This window comes from Carassius gibelio, chromosome A5, assembly GCF_023724105.1.
Source record: "Carassius gibelio isolate Cgi1373 ecotype wild population from Czech Republic chromosome A5, carGib1.2-hapl.c, whole genome shotgun sequence".
In the NCBI taxonomy this organism is placed as follows: domain Eukaryota; kingdom Metazoa; phylum Chordata; class Actinopteri; order Cypriniformes; family Cyprinidae; genus Carassius; species Carassius gibelio.
In genome coordinates this window covers 15876881-15899420 of record NC_068375.1, presented here as the reverse complement: position 1 = coordinate 15899420, position 22540 = coordinate 15876881, and the positions used below count along the sequence as shown (strand labels likewise).

General features: G+C 38.4%; 1 protein-coding gene across 1 annotated transcript in view; it reads left to right on the top strand.

The window, feature by feature from the left end:
- LOC127997392 (collagen alpha-1(XXVII) chain B) overlaps positions 1 to 22540 on the top strand; it is a 118345-nt gene that overhangs the window by 93840 nt on the left and 1965 nt on the right. Inside the window, exons 29-59 of the mRNA XM_052592022.1 lie at positions 2241 to 2294; positions 2976 to 3020; positions 3188 to 3232; positions 3301 to 3354; positions 6116 to 6169; positions 6493 to 6546; positions 9421 to 9474; positions 10226 to 10279; positions 10431 to 10538; positions 11061 to 11114; positions 11244 to 11351; positions 11709 to 11762; positions 11952 to 12005; positions 12800 to 12856; positions 12956 to 13009; positions 13126 to 13179; positions 13518 to 13571; positions 13664 to 13717; positions 13798 to 13905; positions 14012 to 14119; positions 14242 to 14349; positions 14890 to 14943; positions 16214 to 16276; positions 16370 to 16423; positions 16511 to 16546; positions 17095 to 17130; positions 18571 to 18597; positions 20209 to 20274; positions 21322 to 21490; positions 21678 to 21787; positions 22180 to 22398. Coding sequence (XP_052447982.1) covers positions 2241 to 2294; positions 2976 to 3020; positions 3188 to 3232; positions 3301 to 3354; positions 6116 to 6169; positions 6493 to 6546; positions 9421 to 9474; positions 10226 to 10279; positions 10431 to 10538; positions 11061 to 11114; positions 11244 to 11351; positions 11709 to 11762; positions 11952 to 12005; positions 12800 to 12856; positions 12956 to 13009; positions 13126 to 13179; positions 13518 to 13571; positions 13664 to 13717; positions 13798 to 13905; positions 14012 to 14119; positions 14242 to 14349; positions 14890 to 14943; positions 16214 to 16276; positions 16370 to 16423; positions 16511 to 16546; positions 17095 to 17130; positions 18571 to 18597; positions 20209 to 20274; positions 21322 to 21490; positions 21678 to 21787; positions 22180 to 22398 — 2223 coding nt within the window. The remainder of the gene's footprint in view (positions 1 to 2240; positions 2295 to 2975; positions 3021 to 3187; positions 3233 to 3300; positions 3355 to 6115; positions 6170 to 6492; positions 6547 to 9420; positions 9475 to 10225; positions 10280 to 10430; positions 10539 to 11060; positions 11115 to 11243; positions 11352 to 11708; positions 11763 to 11951; positions 12006 to 12799; positions 12857 to 12955; positions 13010 to 13125; positions 13180 to 13517; positions 13572 to 13663; positions 13718 to 13797; positions 13906 to 14011; positions 14120 to 14241; positions 14350 to 14889; positions 14944 to 16213; positions 16277 to 16369; positions 16424 to 16510; positions 16547 to 17094; positions 17131 to 18570; positions 18598 to 20208; positions 20275 to 21321; positions 21491 to 21677; positions 21788 to 22179; positions 22399 to 22540) is intronic.

The following is a 22540-nucleotide window of genomic DNA, read 5'->3' as shown; positions in this document are numbered from 1 at the left end:
TGATAAGGTTTCCCAGTTTGTCTCTCGGTTTTGGAGGGAGTTCTGTCGGCAGATCGGGGCCTCTACGAGTCTCATCAGGATTCCATCCCCAGACCAATGAGCAGTCCGAGCGGGCAAACCAGGATTTGGAACGCACTCGCCGCTGCCTGGCATCCCACAATCCCAGCTCCTGGTGTCAACAGCTGCCCTGGGTAGAATACGCCCATAACTCCCTTCCGGCTTCTGCCACAGGTATGTCCCCATTCCAGTGTTCTGTCGGTTATCAACCTCCCTTGTTTCCCACACAGGAACCCGAAGCTACGGTCCCGTCTGCTTTGGCTTTTGTCCGACGGTGTCGATGCACCTGGAAGAAAGCTAAGGCGGCCTTGGACCAGGCTAATAGGCGGACCAAAGTTGCGGCTGCTCCCCGCTATGTGTGTGGTCAAAGGGTATGGCTCTCCACCAAGGACCTGCCTCTCAGGGTAGCCTCACGCAAGTTGGCATCCAGGTTCATTGGCCCATACCGGATCACCAAGGTCCTAATTTTGGCGGCGGTGCAGCTCAAGCTCCCTACCACGCTTGGTCGGGTACACCCTGTTTTCCATGTTTCCAGGGTTAAACCTGTGTTCCATTCCCCTCTTGTTCCATCTGCCCCAACCCCCCTCCCCCCGTCTAGTGGATGGCTCCTCGGTCTATACGGTGCGGAAGTTGCTAGAGGTCCGACGTAGGGGTCGGGGCTTTCAATATTTTGTGGACTGGGAGGGCTATGGCCCAGAGGAGAGGAGCTGGGTCTGGCCCGGGACATCTTGGATCGGACACTGGTCAAGGACTTCTACCGGTGAAGAGGTGAGCCCCTTCCTGCGGTGCCTGGTGGCGTCCGTCAGAGGGGGGGTACTGTCATGTCCGTTGTCTGATCACCCCATTCTTCGGTGTGTGTGTGTTTTTGTATATGTCTGCATTTCGTGTGCACATGGTGTTTTGTTTTGGTTTCGATCGTTCGTCTTGCACCTATCTGTGGCGTTCCTCCCTCCCTCCCTCCCCCCTCTATTACTACAGTTTCCGCTTCTAATTGTTTGACTCCGCTCACCTGAATTCAATGTCTGTTCATCTCTTGCTCTATTTATTGCCGTTTGTCAAGCCAATCGGTGCCAGATCGTTGTTCGTCTATAGTCCATGTATAGCTATTCCGTCTGATCCTGTCAAGCCTGTTCTGTCATGCCATTGTTTACTGCTACTGGTTTTGTTTTGTTTTCTATTTTTGCCCCTCCCTCATTTCCTAGACCGGGCACCTGCATTCCTCAGAAGTGTTTTGGTTTGCTCCGTTACTGGCTCTCCCATGTCTTCCTCCCCTCTCCTCTCTCTACGCGGCCGCGCCGTTGGGCGCCCCCTGCCGGGTGTTTACGCAAGGACATTGAAGTCTCTTATTTTTCTGTTGGAACTGTTTCCTAATTTCCCGGCCTGTTTTTGTTCGTTGGAGGGAGTTTTTTCTTTTTGAATAAATTGGTCTCACACCGTAACCTCCATCTGTGTCCAGTTGTGTTCCTGACATCATCACAATAGAAATATAATGGTAGCTTTCCGTTTATTATAAATGAACTTGCATGAGTTAAAAGGCTAATGTTTCACAGAAATCTTACATTCATTCAATTTTTTCCCCTGGTGAACTGAGGATTTGGCTTGTTCAAGACCAAAAATCATACAAATTATGAGTTGTCTATGCATCTGGGTTTTATCAACCTTTGACTAAATGCCATACTGTGTAGTTATACTAGGTGGTCGCTGTGATTTTGCCAAGTAAGACATGTTCCTGGATCAAAATTATTGTCCAAAAATATAGACTTAACCCAGCCTCTACCCATAAACCTAACCTTAACCACACTTTATTCCTAAAATCAGTGGGAAATTATAGCTGATTAACAGGGTGTTGAAGTACCTAACCCTAATTGCAAGCCTAAAACAGACATTTCCCAAAAATGTATATCCCAATTCTGATTGGAAGGTTATATCCCAATGGCTGATTGGAATGTTGTTCCAGGATCAACCAGGATGTTGATCCAGGAACATGCTATACTTGATGAAATCACACTCGCCATATTAGGTGACTATATTAACTTGTTCCTTTCTATCTGATAACTCAGAATGTATTTGTTTGTTCAAGTGTGCCCTCTGCTGTTCAGTTAATTGTTGTTTCCTTTAGTTTTTTTTACCCTCATATGTGTCTGCTCGTCAATGCCAGTCCCAACTCTCTATATTTTACACAGGGTGCGAGGGGGCCAGATGGACCAGTCGGAGAGAAAGGAGTGATGGGAATGAAGGTGAAACGTTCAGCAATGATTCTTTTACAGCTAAGTTACTGCATAATATCTTACAGTGATGATACTGATTTAAACATATTCTTAAACTAGAATTATTAATAGTCACCTTTTGGACCAAAGCCATGGAAGTGCACAGTTCAAGAACTGTCTCACTCATAAACCTGTAATTTTATTTTATTACATTACTGTTTCCTTGTTTTCACTATTGTTCATATGCTCAATTATAGCTGCATGAGAGTAATTTGATATTATCCTTTACTTGCAATTTACTATTGATATCTTGAAACATTTATCTTAGTAATTGCTATTTTTTTTCTCATGAGATGTCAATAACTTCAAAAAGTATATCTGGCTGTGCGTGATAATGAATGGTGCATGTTGAAAGCAGCATTGTAATGCAATGCTATGTTTCAAGATGAAGTACTTGACTCCTCCATGCTGGCATGCACTGTATTTTCCCTACCACAGAAGAAAACAACATATGAAACACATCTAAATTGTCAGCACAACATTTTTATCAACCTTACAATGCTGGAAACAGGGAGCATTTAAGTTTTGTCCCAAAATGTTTCCAAAACGCTTGGTTTTGTTTTTGATCAAACAGAATGAAGATTAATTTGATTTGGTTGTTGCAATGGAAAATGGTTAGTGACTGTTTTGGGTTCTGTCCTCTTTTTGCAGGGTCCTGGAGGCCCCCCGGGAAAACAAGGTTTCAATGGAATAATGGTAAAATTACACTTTATTTGTGTAACTGACACTGTGATTAACCTGATGAACTGATCATGAAAGATCAACATAACATTTCACAGACAATGCAGTTAAGCTGACAGTTATCTTATAGGATAGATGGTCATTTAGATAAGTGTGTTTCTTCTGTATCTCTTGTAAAATAGGGTAAAATTGGTGAAACTGGTGAATCAGGACCAATTGGATATCCAGTGAGTACATTTTCAGCAGTTAAATGTCCATAAAAACTGTTTTGGAAAAATAAATGTCCATTTTCTAGGGCGTTCAAGGGCCAACTGGACCTCCTGGGGCAAAGGGCATCTTAGCAGAACCGGTAAGTACAAGATTCATATAAAAAGAATGAGGACATGGACTGTCAAGCTCCAAAACAACAAAAAAACACAAAAAAGTCTTCATAAAGCAGTCCTTCTATTTTAAGTCTTTTGAAACAGACATAAATTTAAGCCTTTAAACACTATGTTCCCCTCGGCTGTTCAGATCCATTTAAAAGTGGTGCCTTTACATGTGACATATCATAATTGATGATGTCATTGTGATGTGACACAACTAATGGCAGCATTCATTCTTGAGAAAAACAGGAACAGGAAAAACAAAACAGAAACAGGACTTGATTTTATCCATCTGGAATTGAGTGACATGTGATAAGTTACTGTTCCGGACCAGAATGGAGCCTGGTTTGGACAAGAGTTTGCTAAAACAATGTCTGAATAGCTAATTGGCTATGGGTTCATTTTATTTAGTGGTCCAGAAGGTAATCTCAGAAGTTTGCTAGTATGTTGATGAAAGAAACAGTTTTGGTGCGCCTTGACCTCCATTGTTAGGACAAAAAGACTCTTTTTTTTTTTTCAGTAGACAGAATGTCATAATTAATTAAAACTATAAAATCATATCAAATTTTGCTTGAACACTAAAGAGATGATGTGCCAACCCTCAAGGCAATGCAAAAAATCAGGTTAACACACTACTGTCCAAAATTTTGCGGGGTCAGTATAATTTTAGATTACCAAGTCTGCAATTATTAGATCAAAATACAGAAAACCCATCATTTTTTTAAATATTATTACTCTTGTTATGCTCATATATTTTAAAATGTCATTTATTCCTGTGTTTCTTGTGATGTGACTCCAGTCTTCAGTGTCACATGATTAGAAATCGTTTTAGGCTGCATCCGAAAACTTAGGCAGGTGACTTGCTGCCTCGCTGTCTTATCAGGCAATGACTTTGCAGGCAGCGATTTTGCACGAAGGCACCATCTATGCATCCTTCAAAAGGATAGATCTATGCTGCCTTCAAAAATCGGCCAGATGAAGGCATCTCAGGAGACAGGAAGTGAAGCTAACATTGAATTCGGACGTGCCTTGATGCCTCACGACCTTGGAATGCGTCCTCCGAAGGCAGCATTTTTCAGTTTTCGGATGCAGCCTTAATATGCTATTTGTGTAACAGACACGCCAGGTTCCATCACCAACCAATCACAGCACACACCCTCACCTGAGTACTAATCACTCCCACCTGCTCCTCATCCACCTGCAATCACCAGCTCACTACAAATACCACACACACTCACCCAGTCAGCGTCTGGTCTCGTTCGCAACAAGGTCTAACCTGTGTGCTTACTCTAAGGACTAACATTCTCTCTACTGACATCCTCATTTACTCCCGGAGCTTAGCGGAACATCGTCGCCATGTTGAGGAGGTCCTGCAACACCTGAGGGCCTTCCACCTATAACTCAAGGCTGAGAAATACTCCTTCCATCAGCCCTCAGTGCAGTTCCTTGGGTATAACATCGATAGCAGTGGCATCCAGATGGACGAGGGGAAGGTGAACGCTGTCAAGAACTGGCCCACTCCTACCAGCATCAAAGAACTCCAATGATTCCTCGGCTTTGCCAATTTCTACCACCGTTTCATCCAAAAAATCAGCTCCATGACCAACCCTCTCACCAGCCTTCTCTGTAATAAACCCAAGTCTCTGTCCTTGACCCCAGCCACCACGGAGGCCTTCAACTCCCTCAAGGAGGCTTTCACTACCGCTCCAATACTGGTGCATCCCCAGTCTAATGGGCAGACAGAGAGGAAGGTTCAGGAGATCAGCCACTTCCTCCGTACCTTCTGCCATGGCCACCAGGACTCTTGGAACCAGTTCCTAGGGTGGGCCGAGTACGCACAGAACTCCCTATGAGTACGACAACCCACCATTGGACCCACTCCATTCCAGTGAGTACTCGGCTACCAACCACCGCTCTTCCCGTGGTCAGGTGAACCCTTGGACATCCCTTCAATCGACTACTGGTTCTGAGAAAACGAGAGGGTCTGGGACGTGGTCCACCACCAACTGCAACGGGCCCTACGTAGGCGCAGGCCTTCGCCGCTCTGACACCCCGGAATACGAACCTGGACAGAAGGTCTGGCTGTCAACCCGGGACATCCGTCAGTGCCTACTATGCCACAAGCTTATTCACAGATTCATTGGCCTATTTACCATCACCAAGCAGAAAAACCGAAAGACCGGCTCCACGAGGAAGAGGACATCCACCACGTAGTCGGGGTCCTCGGCCCTCAGGTGCGGGCCTTGGGGGGGAGGGTACTGTAACAGACATGCCAGGTTCCATTACCAACCAATCACAGCGCACTCCCTCACCTGAGTACTAATCACTCCCACCTGCTCCTCATCCACCTGCAATCACCAGCTCACTTCAAGTACCACACATACCACCCAGTCAGCGTCCGGTCTCTTTCGCAACAAGGTCTAACCTGTGTGCTTACTCTAAGAATTAACATTCTCTCTACTTACCTCTATCAAGCGATCTCCAGTGTCTCTAAGTCTTCATCGTGTGCGTGTGTGTGTGTCCTCTACCTCCAGCATCTTGAACCTTCACCAACGGATCCCTTCATCACTGCATCCAGCACCATTGCCTCACCCTACAGTATTTTTTTTTAAACAATATAAATTACAATCATTTTTATAGATTCAAAATCTTACTGACCCCATATTTTTGAATGGTAGTGTTCAATTTGTATTGTTTCAGTAGCTGACTTCACAGTCAGTGAAAATGTTCTCTGTCTCATAATAGGGTCCACAAGGGCCATCAGGAGTATTAGGGCTATTGGGTGAAACTGGAGTACAGGTAAGATTCTTAACATAATGTTCAGATATGTGTTTATATGTTTCATACTGTGCTTCCTCTGCCCTACTTTCCTAACTGGTATTTAAAGAAACAATTGTCATTATGCCCTAATTTAGCGAATGCCAGATTAATTGTGATTCCTGTATACAATTACAATGTCCTTAGGTGAATAAGAAACAGATTTTGTCCCACATTGTCCCTTTGTTTCTAATTACCTATCTATTATTCCCACATGTTTTTTTTTAGCTGTGAGGAACTAAAGAATATTAAGATTCAAAAAGCTAAACACTCCACGTTCATTGGCTTCTTGGTTGGTTTGACAGGGTTTACCTGGGAAGGTTGGGGAGCGGGGCTTACCAGGTGAACTAGGAGAGAAGGTAAAGCATCTGCTGTTTTATTAAAATATAGATCAGGGGTCGGCAACCTGCGGCACATGTGCCAACAGTGTCACGCAAGAGGAATAATTGCTGGCATGCAAGCAATAGGAAAAACTGAATACTGCCGTACATTTTGAGGTAATAACTTATCATAGTCACAAAGCCTGTTAGGAGCAATAAATACTATTTAAGTGTGAGAATTAACTTGCGCTAGTCTACAGATGTGCGCGCGACCAACCGCTGCACTTTGGCTCAAAGCCTCATCAGTCTAACAGTGCTCGTCAATGTCAAAAGAACTGAGATGACCAATCAAATCAAAGTTCACAGAAGCAGAGCATGAAGTGTCTGTAGAGAGGAGGTAAGATGAATCTGCAAATCATATAATATTAATCAACTTTTAACGATACGTTTACAATAGAAATGTTAAATGACTGACAGCTATATCCAGTGATGCAATCTACTATTAATAATTTTTTTTTCTCAAATATGGACACATTGCGAAAGAGATAGAGAGAGATGTGTAAATTGTCTGTGTCCAGGGCCGTAGCTGGGGTTAACGGGGCCCCGGTGCAGGTTGTACCCGTCAGCCCTGTTTAAAAATTGTTAAATTTTTATGTTTGTTCTATTTATTTATTTGTGCTATTTACACAATGTTTAAGGTTTTTTTTTTCAAGTTTGTAGGTGTCCAGGTACAGAAACCGAATAATTAAACGTAAAATAGCACTGCATAGTCTTCGCTGTAAAAATATAATATACAATTAGACCAATATTAATTCAGACACCGTCAACACTTCTCACATTATCACAGTTTATTAGTTTAGTTTAGAACATGGTAATGAAATAAGACGAGCTCAGATTTAAACTGTCAGAACAAATTCATCTTGATAATGTCAGATAATTTTGATAGAAAGGTATGTAATGGATTACAATCAACCAAAACTTCAGACATCTGTTAGTATGACAATATTTACACAACTATCAGTACTTTGTTGACCATTTACCAAGCAGTGGTTAATTTTGTTCAGTCTGTGGTGTGAAAAGGTTGCATTAGCAATTTAGGAAAAAACAAGTAAGCCTAAACATGGTGAGGTCAAAGTGTCTGGATCATTTTTTTTTGTGTCCCAATTTTTTTTTAATTATTAGTATGTTTTTATCAATTTCACTAGTAGTCCACTGTATGAAGAATTTTGGGGTATAATATGTCACAGTTCGCTTTATTTTGTTACTTTTTTAATACTTACTTAAATGAACTATAGTGTCCTGAACCTACTAGTAAAATCAATTTAAAAAATTATATCTGGTGTCTTAATAATTGTTGGTTTGACTGTGCATTAATTTTTGTTAAAATTACAAAGTCAACAGAATTACATTCAGTCAAGAGCAGCGAGTGATTTTCTTTCTTTAATTTTCTTGGATTAACATTACAGCAGCTTGTAGCTAAATTAGGCGCGGTCACTTTAAGAGACAATGAATGCATCAAATATAATACACATCTGATTTTTTTCAACTGTTTACTTTCACTGAAGACATAACAAACAGTTTTTTCGAACATACTTTCCAAGACGGGTATTTTGACACATTTTGAATGTATTTGTCGGTGCAACAGCAAAAAGAGGCAAATTGACAAACAAACAAAAAAACACTGCAGGTGCTGAATTGGGCTTTTTCACATCCTTTTCTGTTTGTTTAAACAACTGTGATTTGTGATTTGACATAAACTGTATACAAATTTGCGATCGCCTGCTTGTGCATTCAACAATCTCATTAGATTGTGAAAATGAATGTTTGGAAATGTAAACTGATATTTCCTACCAACACACTACAGCAAAAGATATAAATGACTGGCTTAAAACCCTTTTTTGGGGTGAAAATACTAATGTGCCTAAGACTATACTTTACAAACAACATTGTTGCTACTTTATAAAGAATGAGCATACAGTCATTCACTGTATCAAGTGATTAAAGACAGTGACAGACAGCACTCATTTGAACTAAATATCAGAGTGATTGATAGGAATACAGTAGAAACATTATGTGTGGTTTTCTATTAAATAATGACCCAGATCATGAAATATATTTATTAGTCTTAAAGTAAGGGAAGCTTGGGAAATGAGAGCATCCAAGGAGCGTGTGAATGCTATGGATTTATTTTACATCTTTTTAATGTTCTTCAATGTTATCCTTTTTAGGCTTTTTTATTTTTATAGAAGTATCGGTTCAGGCCCCATTTAGGCACCGGTACCATTTTAAAAGTATCAAAATGGCACCGGTATCAAATAAAACCCAATCGATACCCAATCGAGTGGAGTGGTGTGTGTGTGTGTGTGTGTGCGCGCAGGTGCGGGGCGCATCAATTTAAGCAGTGCATTAATATAGAACGCAGATTCAACTTAACGATTTTAATACATTGGTCTTGTCACACACATATACAGTGGTGTTCAGTACGGTCACACTGTATATATTTTATTCCAGAAACTTTTGAAAAGTTTAAAAAACAATTTATGAAAAAATCTTTTTGCATGAAAATCAAAAAGTGCTATTTTATCATATAATTAAAAAATGTGCATGTACTGTACAAATCAATAATTCTGTATAATACAGAATGCATTAAAAATGCACCAAATTCCCAGGGGTTGTTTTACCATTAAAAACAACATGTCATGACAAAAAGGTTGCCGACCCCTGCTATAGATGGTACTGAATGCAAATTAGTGTGGTGTATTGGCTGTGTAACCATGTCATTTCCAACATTTACCATAGTGAGATCATATGCAGCACATTTGGATATAAATAATTTTCCTGTTTAAGAGTCTCTCAGTATTGTTATAAAACTTGCTCAAATTTTGGTTGTAATGTTTTTTCCACACTTTTTAGGGTGCATTTGGATCCCCTGGGAATATGGGAGAGACAGGCTTGATTGGACCTCGAGTAGGTTGAATTTGGGTTTCGCTGTTGTATACCTCAGTGACAGTGAAAGTGGCGCTGAAAATACGTCTTTCCAAAATATGTATAATGAATACAATAGAAAGATTCTATAAAAAATAAGAACTTAGTAGTATATATATAAAAAAATCTGTATAAATAATGTACTATTAATGATTTTACTTTGTGTAATTTAAATTTGTGCAATAATGTCAAATTAAATTTAAAGTTTTACATTTATGTTGGCTTTAAAGAATATGTAAAGTAGTTTTTTAACTGTAACTGTAGTGTTATGCAATATTACTTTTCAAGTTAATACACTTTAAAAGCACTAAATTACAACTTTATTACAAATGTATAATTACAAATTTATTTAAATATGTACTTAATCCTAATTCAGTGGATCAAAAAATCACTCATCAAAAGTTTATTTTAATGCTTTTAGTTGAAATTTAAGCTATAATATATTTTTATTTAATTACTATTAGGTGTGCGAAAGCATTACATTCAGTTCACACTTAACTATGTTTAAAATGTATTATTCCCCTAACAAGTACTCTTTTAAAAAATGCTGAAGTGCTTTTATTTTTCACAAGGGATGCAACCTAGAAACTCGACATGTATGTCCCTCACAGCTTTGTTTTAATTTGTGTCGTGCTAAATATGGCATCAACCCTGATTAAAGTCTATATTTGTGTCTTTTTTAAATAGTTCAGAGATTTTAATCTTAATGAATCTTAATGAAGTTCTCATTTAGGGTGACCCTGGGCTTGATGGGGAGGCTGGTCTGAGTGGCCCAGATGGAGCTAAGGTCAGAAAGATGCTTTCTTGTTTAAAAAAAAAAAAAAAAGTTTAATCACAAAATCACAGAATTTTATTAATCAATAAATAAAATTTTATCTTCTATTATTTGGTTCTTTGCTTATATTAAAGAAAGTTTCAATAGGGGTTGTTGTCTCTAGGGTGAAAAGGGTGACATTGGAACAGAAGGAGAAACAGGTGAAAAGGGAACCATCGGATTTGAAGGAACAGAAGGCCGTCCCGGAGATCCTGGCTTAATAGGTGTCATGGTGTGTGGTCTTTTTATGTTTCAAAATAACAGATAATTCTGTCAAGGTTCTCAGGTGTATCACACTCACAGTGCTATTATTTTAGCATTTTTTTCAGTGAAAAATAAATATGAATATTTTGCTGACTATTCATTTCTGAAAATCAAGTAAATCTAGGCCTGCTGGGGAAAAAAAGTTTACTGCTAATTGTTTCCTCTTCTCAGACTGCTTTGGTTTGCTGGTTTAAAATTTCAGGCACTTGTAGCAAGTTTTAGATAAGTTTTCATCACCTTAGACTGGTTTCAGCAGTTTCTCAGCAGGATTTATGTGAATGGGTTCACTCTAGAGTACTTTATTTCTATAGCATATGCTTTAAGGCCTTACTGAAGCCTGCTGAGTAATGCTGGATGACAGCAAAGACAAACTACACCTCCTTGTGATGGTTCTGAATGATTAAACTCATAAGTCAGTACTGAAAGTGTTCATTCAGAGATGTCTCTCTATTGATTTTTGCAGTGTGTCAACTCTGTAATGTAATTTCAGGGCCCTGAGGGCAAACCTGGAAAAACTGGTGAGAGGGGAAAACCTGGAGAGAAGGTATTTTAGCTTTGACATTTTAGTTTCCATGGTTAGCCGTCATTATCTCAGTTTTTATCATTAGATATCAGTGGGGGGGGGGGGTGTTTCCATATGTTGAGTATAAATAATACTTAAAATTCATTTCAGGGCAGCAAAGGTCACCAGGGTCACCTTGGCGAGACTGGACCAGTTGGAGAACAAGGTGCCATGGGTTTAATTGGGCCAAAAGGAAGCAGAGGAACTACTGGGTTTATGGTGAAAAAACGTATTTTTGAATGTTCAATGTCAGTGTTTTCTGAAGCGAAATGACAAGGTTACAGAGGTCTAATTGATTTCAAAGATCTAATGATGTCAGTGTTATAATTATAAATGCTTTTCTCTTAAAATAGCATTTCCTTTGCCAATTTCTTTTATTATTATTTATCCCTTGTGTATTACATCATTGACAGAACACATAAAATGCTGATACTTATGTTATTATACACCAGAGAAAATATTGTATAAAGACCCTTTGAAAAATGTTTTTGATTAATTGTGTTTTGTTTTGGCGAGAATGCAGTTTTTGATTGTGCTATCTCATCCAAAGTCTGATCCCATGGCTATCATTTTCAGGGTGCTCTGGGGAAAATGGGATGGCAAGGAGAACCAGGTTTAGTGGGATATGAAGTAAGCGTTATTTAACACAGACATGTCTTAAAAGACTTTATTTTACCTCAGCATAAAGTGCTACAAATTCGAAACAGCTGCTTTACAATATGGGAAGTTCTTTGTTTAATTAGGTTCGCTAAAGCTAGCTGGCTTGACTTGAATGCTCAATTGGTTCTTTTTTTTTTATTATTACCTCATTTACTGTAGGGTCATCAAGGTCCACAAGGTCCAATGGGATCCCCAGGACCAAAAGGTGAAAAGGTAAAAAAAATTAAATGCCTTATATAAATACAAGCCCAAGTAGTTTAACAAAAGAGTGTTTTTTGGTATTTGAATAATAAAACAGTTGCTTTAATTCCATGGTCTGTCTGAATACTCGATTCTGATTAACTGGCAGGTAGACATTAAAACAGTTTAATGCACAGGTAGTTCCAAGTGTAATCACTGTTCTATATTAACTGATACACACACACACACACACACGTCAACATAGTGAGAGGGAGAGAGGTCAGAGATTTCAGAACACGCTGCGCACACACACAAACTTATTTTTGGTGCTGTCCCATGACTCTTATTAATAAAATAGCATTGATACTAGATCGCTACATTATCTTCATCAGCAACTAAGTAAAGTCAAAATAACTAAGGTAATTCACACACACAACTGATCTTTCTCTCTCTCTCTCTCTCTCTCTCTCTCTCTCTCTCTCTCTCTCTCTCTCTCTCTCGATAATTCATTTTAATAAATGCTACAATTCATTTAAATAAATGTGGTCTTACTGCACTATTTCATCTCTGTCTGATTTGAAGTGGCCAGAATGCTAGAGCTAACGAACCAACGAGCCATAACTGACTAAAATAACCGTCATTTTTACCCTTTACCCTCAATGTTGGCAATGACCACGGAATAAGGTGGATAATCAACAGCTTGCTATGCATTAAAGGATTGTAAATGTACTATGTGCATATACATTGCACATGGTCAGATTTATACCAGATGTTTTAAGTAGAAAAATCCAGAAATCAATATTGAGATAAATGTCTGTATTTTCCAGGGAGAGCCAGGTGATGACGGGAAGATTGAAGGTTCACCTGGTCCTTCAGGTGACATCGTGAGTCAGTTCGCTAGATTTACTACACATATTTGCCTTGTTTTGGGAGAATTCTGGATGCCAACCTGATCAATGTGTTTGGTTTTCACTGGGATTTAGGGCCCTGTTGGTAACAGAGGAGAAAGGGGACATCCGGGTGACCCTGGATACCCAGTGAGTTTAGATTTGCTTTTTATTTTTTAAATAAATTTTTTGATGGTTCCAAAATAGATCATTAATTAAATATACTTTGTATGTACGTTTTTGAATGTCAACTTTTATATCATAAGGGTCATGAAGGTGTTTACGGGGAAAGAGGAAACCCGGGGGCTCCTGGACTCCCTGTGAGTGAATCGACAAATAATCTTTAAACCAGTGTTATTTTAGGATAATTAACATAATGTTATACTCTTGTTAATATTTTGTATTAGATTTTATTGTTAGATTTTATAAAAAAAAAATGTTTAGGTCTTTTTTTAGTGATTTTGCTTGGTGTATTTGTATCACGTTTATTTGTTTTTAAATATGTCTATTTTAGTTTTACTTAATTTTCTCAGAAGTGACCACAATGTGGATTATGGTTTTAGTTTTAATGCATGATAATAACCCCGTTTGAAACTGAGCTATAAAATAGATATTATCTTAATTTTGTTCATCTCATGTTCCCTGTCTTTAACCACAGGGAAATGCAGGTCCAAAAGTTTTTCCAGGGCCTAAAGGATCCAAAGGCAATAAAGTAAGACCATGTGAACACAAACATATTGTGGATTTTTGTTTCGTTTAAATACAAATGCACACATATGCCTTTTATTTTAATAAATTGTTTAGGGTCCAAAAGGCAAAAACGGTCCAAGTGGTGAATCTGGAAGTCAAGGGTCCCCTGTAAGTAAATTTCTTACAGTGTTCAGTGTCATCATGACAGAACCTATGATTGATGTTAAACAGTAGTGGTCCTCACACAGGGTCCTGCTGGTATTCCTGGCCCCAGAGGAGTTGTTGGTCGTGAGGGTCTTGAGGGTGATCCTGGGGTAGAAGGAGCTCTTGGGAAAGACGGAGCTAAAGGAATGCCAGTAAGACAATGAATGTAATTCCCGATGTTCTCAGTATAACAATTTTTAATCACCCTGTTGCCTTTTGTTGTTTGTGATTTTTTTTTTTTTTGTCCTCTGTTATTAGGGTGAGCATGGAAGTGATGGTGAGGTTGGTCTGCTTGGAAAACCAGGTCCTCAAGGAAACGCCGGTGTGCCAGGTCTGCCAGGAATTCAAGGCACTTTGGGGCCAAAGGTTATATGGCTATTGACCTGTTCTTCATGTTTTTGTTTCGCCATTATTTAATCTATTATTAATCTATTATTATCTATTATTAGCTGGTTCTATCTTAAATATTTCTCAATGTTCTGACTTAGGGTGAAAGGGGCATCCCTGGCCAAACTGGACCTCCAGGAAAAAGAGGGTTTAATGGAGGAATGGGATATCCTGCAAAACAAGGAGACCGAGGGGTCAAAGGGCAACCTGTAAGTGCTGCTTCTCTGTTATGACAATGGATCCCTTGTAAATATGACAAATACACAAATGAATGCTACTCCAATGATCCTGGTTGAGCTTAAATGATGCACCTCTAAGATTAAAACAAAGAACATAATTGACAAAATCAGAAAGTAACTTCTTCCACAGCTCTTTATAATACTTTATTTAGAGTTTCAGTGTCACTTGGTCCCTCCAAAATCATTCAAATATATTGATTTGGTGCTCAAGTAATGTTTCTTCTTATCAACGTTGAAAACGTAATACTTATAATGGAAACCCTGATTGTAAATGCATTATAAATGTCTTGTTTGATCAGTTTTTTGAATCTTTACTGAATAAAAGTATTAATTTGACCCTAAACTTTCTAAACGCTTGTATATTTGCATTTTTTTATGCCTATTTAATGGTTGATGAATGACTGACAATGACATATCTTTAACCCTTAAGAATAATACCACATGCCATTCTAATACTGTTATCTCTTTATATATTTCATCTATTGATCATCAGTTTGTATTTTTCTATAGGGTGACACTGGTGAACAGGGATTTCCTGGAGTTCTTGGAATGTTTGGACCAATGGTAAACTTTCTTCTTGCACCACCATTAGTATATAAAATCAACCTGTTCTGTTTTGATGCTATGAATGCACCCTTTGCTTTAATATGTCAATGACAAATCTAAGTGTCTTAATTGTGAATGATTAATCTAAATCAGTGGTTCCCAACCTTTTTCAACTCGCGGCCCACACAACCAAACACATATGTTTGCGCGGCCCACTTCAAAAAAATTAACTGACCCCGCTATTGTTGGGTTAATAACTTAGTACTCAGAAGCTAGATTTTAAACTATATTTATTGAATAAACTAGGGCTGTGCGATATGGACAAAAAAAAAAAAAAAAATATCGCGATTTTTTTGATCAATTTTGCAATTGTGCTTTTACAGTCATAAATGCATTCAGGATTAATTTGAAACATATTTCCAAAAGAAAACCAATCAGAGCTTTATCAAAAAGTATGTAACATCTCTAGAACAGACATAAGTCAAAATTATCACTATAGTGAAGATGTAAAAAAATGTATAGACTTGTGGCAAAATAAATAAATAAAAAAAAAATCCTGTATACAGGGACTTTTTTTTCTTTTTTGCCATGCATTGTTCATAGAGCTCATTAATTGTAGCGGTGCCTCAGGTGTTTGCATTGTGTATACAGTATGTGTATGCGGTCAGCAGTGAGAGCGCATAAATATAACGCGAAAGCACATTCAAATAATGCACGAGTGCGAATCTCTCTGTTCGCAGCAGATTTCCTTTGCTCTGTCACAAAACCGGTCGTGCTTGCTCAGATACACGCTGCTTTGCGAGGAGAGAGTGTGCACTTAAAACGTGTCTCCTCTCACTTAAACTGCATCCTGTTCACTAACAAATTCACTCTATGCTCATGTGTTAGACATGAATTATTTTCGCACGTTTTTATTTCTAGCCTTTTACCGCAGTGAGAACGCTCTGATCCGTCAACATTGGCTCAGAAAAAAGGCGCATCACAGACAGTGTGTGAACCTGGAGTTAGGCATATGCTCTGATTTTAGGACGTTTTCTTTTAATCGCACAGCCCTAGAATGGACTGGAAATGAACAGAAAATAATTGGCGGCCCACCTGCAATACCACCGCGGCCCACAGGTTGAAAACCACTGATCTAAATGTTCTAAATAATAATAATAAAAAGATTAAGAGAGCTTGTCAAACAATATAACCAAACAAAAGCTCTGTGTAATCGATGCAAGGGTTTACTAAATTCAGATTTTCAGGCCAAACTGTTTTGACCCGACAATGTTTCTGTCATTCACAGGGGCCACCCGGGGACCTCGGACCAGTGGGTATCCAGGGCCCAAAGGGTCCTCAGGGTTTAATGGTAAGTACCACTGTGAGAACTGTCCTAAAATCACAAATTAGATCGGTGAAGAGTTCTTGATCAGCAACTACTGTAGGTGTTTCTTTTTTTAAGGGGATGCAAGGAGCCATTGGACCTATTGGTATCATTGGGCCTAGTGGTAACCCAGTATGTATGATCCGAGACATGTTGTTGGTGGTTTCTAATTGGGTGTATACTCCGAAAAACATCCTTGTTTTCTTCTGTTTTTATTAGGGACCACAAGGAGACAAAGGAAATAAAGGGGAAATGGTAAGAATAATTTTGAAATACTGAACTTCTAATATTGCATGGCTCTTATGTTAGACTTCCATCGGCATTGGCTCAAATTACTGTTGATTGTCTCCATTCAGTGATGTCACTGTGATGGTTTGTCTCAGTCCACTCAGTAGTAAGTGCACTTCCTGGGAGTCAACTATTAATGTCCCACTGTCAAATTTGAAAAAGTGCACTCATTCAGTCTCAACAAATTCCCAGAATGCACTGGGAATCTTATAACTGTGTTTGAGGTAATTTAATCATTTATGTCCATGATGTACTGGTTAATATCATAGGGAACTAAAGAGTGGAATGAGACTCAGCCTAAGACACCTTTAAGCTACAATCATATGAGCAACAAGAACAAATTTGATTTTAAAGGGTTCCTTAATAAAAATAAATGTTTTGTTGTTTGTCCTTTTATTTTAAACAGGGTGCTCAGGTATGTTCCCCAATGTTCTTCAATGTTACTAGCCATTTTGCATATAGATAAAGTGGTACTATTTAACCAACATAAAAAAATTAGTTTCACCCTCTATTAGGGACCTCCAGGTCACCGTGGACCACCTGGACCTCCAGTAAGCAGTCTTGATGCATTTATTTATTTACTTTTTTAAACGTTCAAATAAATTACAAACAATGACCTTAACATTCCTTGACAGCAGCAGTGACTCTAAGAAAGAGAGAAATAATAATAAAAAGAAAAGAGAAAGAAAACATACAACATTGTGAAATAGTGAGATAATGTAACAGGGAATAAGTCAAAGTTCCTTACTGATAAGTTCATTTTCTATGTGTCTAATAACATGGTAACAGGTATCCACCTTTGTATAAAAATGTCCAGTGTCAGTTGGAGTTGGGCAGTCATAGTTTTAATAAGAGTACATGCAGAATATATCTCTGGTTTACTTTACAAATCATAGGGTATCCCTTCATGCAATATAAACAGGGGAGTAAAAGACAAGTCTGTATCCAACATTTTCAGAATCTCAATCTTTACCCCTTGCCAAAGGGTATATAATTTTGGACAATCCCAAAACATATGTGTGTGATCTCCTACCTTCCTAAACCCCTTCCAACATCTCTCTGCTTCTAGACTGTTAAGTTAAGTTGAAATTCCCAATGGTGTTCTAAAAAACAAATTTTTGTTTTCCAGTCAAACTCTTTCCAATTATGTCTGTTATGTAGTATTTATAATGACATAAACCCTTAAACAACTGATCGATTATGATAAGACAATTCTCAGACCAATCTTTTTTAAGTAGCATCCCACCTGGGTTATCTGCTATGGAAACTAGCTCTAGATAAGGTTTCCATTCCTTTATTTAACTGTTATTAACTGTTGCTTAACCCAAATATTTTTTATTTTCATGTTTTTCTGAGATTGGGGTGACAAAGGCTAGTGCTGACAAAGGGGCATTTGGTACAGAGCCCTGTTCCATGTTAAACTCATCCTGTTTCAACATCATTGTTAATTCATGCCACTATTGCTGTGGGCTGAGCAGTCGGGTAATACTATTTAAATTAGGGAGAGGTAGGAGTCGTCTGTTCTTCCAAATGAACTTTGATATGAGTTTATCTAGTACATTACATGTAGATGCAGGAATACATACAGACAGGGACTGAAATAAGAAGAGCAGTCTAGGTAAAATATCTATTCTCACTGTCTCAATCCTGACAAACAAACATATTTAAATCCCTGCTTAGACCATATGGAAGAGTTCTACTAGCCAGACTTCATTGATCATAAGTACTTCTGATTTGGTTGAATACATTTTGGTTGAATCCAGAGATGGATTAATATACTTCTAGGGAATCTAGAACAGCTGGTATTGAAGATTAAAAAAAAAATGTGAAATTGGATTTTCAAAAAATAATAATATGCCGTCCACATATAGATCAATGTCTGGATGCATTTTAACAGTCATGTGAATAGTATGTGTCATGGTTGGGATGCATTTAGCTGAAGCTCATTGTAATTAATGCTTTCTGTTTCTTTATCGCTCATTCGTTTATAGGGGCTTCCTGGTGTATCTTTTTCTCATGTGAGTATCCTTTGTATATCTCTGTCGATAGAAATGAACACTGTCCATGAACACTAAAAATTCTTGACAGAGCTAGAGCATGTCAAAGCAACAGATGCTGTGATGTAAATATACTATATAATATAGCACACTTAATTTTTTTTAAAGGGGTCATATAACGTTGCTAAAAAGAACATTATTTTGTGTATTTGGTGTAATTCAATGGGTTTATGTGTTTTAAGGTTTAAAAAAACACATTATTTTCCACATGAAGTAAATTATTATTGCTCCTCAATTGCCCAGCTTTCTGAAACATGTCGATTATTAAAAATTTCATCGTTCGGAAAAGCGAATTGTTCGCTGATTGGCCAGCTATCCAGTGCATTGTGATTGGCCGAATACCTCAAGCATGACACAGAAATGTTGTGCCCCTCACCATACTGTGATGCCGTGTGTCCATGTGCAACAAGATAAAAACAATAAAACCCATTATAAACGAGGCATTGTTGCATCCAGTGGGGAAATAAGTATGGATTATAATAACTTATATTTTCTTTTTATGCATTGTGTGTCTCGCTGTGTAAACATAAAACCATGTCTGCATTTGTGAACAGAGAAACGACAAACAACAAGCACTACTGTACACTACTCAAAATCAGGCTTTTGAGTCAGAAGCATCAGACTGTCCTTGCGAAGTTGGAACTGCCTCACTTTATAGAAACAGACACCAGCATTGTAGGCTACTCTCCCAGGAAACAGTCCTCCTCCTCCTGGGTTGAACTGTTCCGGAACAGTGTTGTTTAGGGTTCTAATTAAGTGAAAAAAAGCAGTTGCAGTTGCATAACTTTGCCTGTTACTACCAAATTATATGTAACATTTTTGCATGGATATTTATTTTTATATAAACCATTTTGGGCCATGTGAGTTCCTAAACATGATGAAAGATGGGATATGCTTATCTTCAAACAATCTGAAGCGGTTTTAGAGCTTTAGTGCATTTAATGTGCTTTAAGGGCCCAGAACTTTGGCATTTATCAGTATAATAAATGCCAAAGACAATGATTACTGTCACAAAAGTAATCACAGGGCTAGTCTTAAAACATATCACTAGATGGTGCTAGAAGTCTTCACGGGTCCAAATATTTGTGCCCGAACCCGAAAGAGACCCATAATGTACTACACAGAACCCACCCTGAGCCGTCTATTATTTCAAAAGCTGGACCCGGACCCGTGTAGATCCGAGAAATGCCTACCCGGACCGGACCCGGTCACATATTCCACCTTAAATTGCTATTACAAGTCAATAAACCGGTTGCAAAAAAAAAGAGCTTTTTGTCTTACATAATTTAAGGAGCCGTAGTCTCTCTTCCTTGTACCTGACTGCCTATGATGCATTACAATCCTCCGACAAGAAAGTTATCCATGTTACACCTCTCGTTAAGTCCAAGCTTAATCCACTTATTTCAGCTTCAAGAGTCCACTTGATGTCACGGTGATGGATGACAAATTCAACTGTGCACATGTACATTCTGACAATCCAAATATACACCACATATTGTGCATTATAACTGATGAAAGACAGTTAAATTGAGTTAACTGTTTATATTCATACTTTACTTTGTTTTCTCTTAGAAAAATGAGGCCCTTGATGCTGCTTTACATGATGTTATGGATTCCCGCTCTACTTTAAGGTCTGAGGTAAGTGGCGCAGTGTTCAAAATTTCACTGTAAAAAGCTTCGTTTTTAAACCATAGCGGATTAACTTGACATCAAAGCACTGAACTTGGCCTGTTCTGTGGCACCTTTACTTAACCTAATCAGGTAAACACTACTACTGTTCATTTGAAATGCATCAACAATCATAAATTTAAGACATTTGCATCACAGTCTTCATCTGGTGTGCCCATGATGGCCACCAGAGGACACTGTGTGGCTTGTTTTGTGTTTGTTTAGTGCCATGTACTTTCTCTTGTCCATTGTCTGACTACGCCCATCTTGTTACCTCATTATTGTTTCATTATTTTTATTCCACCTGTGCGTCTCCCTCTTTAGCTGCCCTACTTAGTCTGGGGGAGTTGTAAGTGTGCACGATTGGCATTCTAATAAATATTTGAAAGTTGTATTTTTTTTTCTTCTTTTTTTTCTGTTTTTGTAATGTGTTGAAACCTCTCAGTTGTGAAACGCCCCGATGATTTGATTTGCCTTAGTCATCTGACATGGGTGTTTCGAATCACACTTCAGAGCAGTGTTTCAAAACATCTGCGCTTTGGGATCTCGACACCGCCATGTCGAAACATCGTTTCACATCAGCCATCCCCTAGCTTTTGTTAGTTTTATTTTTTTTTTTATTAATAAAGAGCCCACCCACTGCATCTTTGAGTCCTCGCCTCATCCCTTCACACGGACTGTGACAATTTGTTTGTATAAATTTTATACAGTCAATTTCATAGCAGCGATTAAAGGTTAGATAAGCAATGAGTATTAACATTATGTCAGGACTCTGGGCAATATTTATTCACTTTTTATCATTTAAATTATTACTTTTAAATGATTGAAAGAATGGAACCAAACTATTTTTTTTCCTATGTTAATAGCTTCACTTTTATGGAATGTCTTGAGCACTGGGTAACAAGTAATGTTTAGAGCTCATCAATAACAAAGACTTGTGTATTATGGTCATCCCTTGGTCACTCACAGTTAGTCTGCAAAACATTGTAAACCTGACTTTTTCATTCCAACACACAGAAGTATGAAGATTTTGACTTTCCAATGCCGGACCAGGGAATGGAGATCATTAAGACTCTACACTACCTCAGCACTCTGATTCACAGCATTAAGAATCCCCTGGGAACACAGGAGAATCCAGCCAGAATGTGCAGGGATCTGTTTGAATGCGAGCACAAGTTGAACGATGGTCAGATATTTATAGTAAATTATTTTCATTGGAAATTTGATTGTATTAGCTCTGTAATGAGCACTAAAGCTACATTAACACCACCAATTATGTAACTAAGTTTTATGTAGCTAACCAATTATAGTTTGCCACGTATGATAAAAATGAAAAGGACAGGAATGGACTGTTATTTTGTATTTTACTGTAGGCACTTATTGGATAGATCCTAATCTGGGCTGCTCTTCTGACAATATCGAAGTGATCTGCAACTTCACCAATGGAGGTCAAACTTGCTTTAAGCCAGTTGCTGTGTCCAAGGTACTGTGTGTAAAGCTGACAACTAACTACATTATGAGCAGGACTGCACCGAATCTGAACCTACAGAACAGAAATAGCTATGATTCAGCAAACTCCTGGTGTCCGTTCTTCACTCAAAACTCAGAAATAAAGGTACACAAGCTGTTACTGGGGCAGTACCTTTTCAAAAGGTACAATTTTGTACCTATTAGGTTCTAACGTACAGTTGAAGTTCTAATATGCACCAAAATTGACCCTTTAGGTACAAATATGTACCTTTTGAAAAGATGCTGCCCTGGTGACAGCTATTGTACCTTTTATTTCTGATAGTGAAAAGTGAAAATCTGTCACATTTCTTTTATGTGGTCCCATAGTTCTAATCATTTGATTATGTTTCTATTGCTATCCTTAAGTTGGAGATTGGAGTGAGTCTGATCCAAATGAACTTCATCCACCTCCTGAGCTCTGAAGCGGTGCAGATCATCACCATTCACTGCCTGAACTTCTCTGTTTGGGCGGCAGAGGACTCCCAAACACCTTCCTCTAGTGCAGTGCACTTTAAAGCCTGGAATGGACAGATAATCGAGTCTGGGGGATTCATTGAGCTTGAACTGATAAAGGATGAGTGCTGGGTATGCATAAAGTTATATGTAAACATTATTAGTGGGTAATGATCAAAAACTAATAATTATTTATCTAAAAAAGTCCAATTGAAATAAAATAATGGGTCTGCACAAACATTGAAATAAGGCTTAGTGTGTTTTTAGTGGCTAA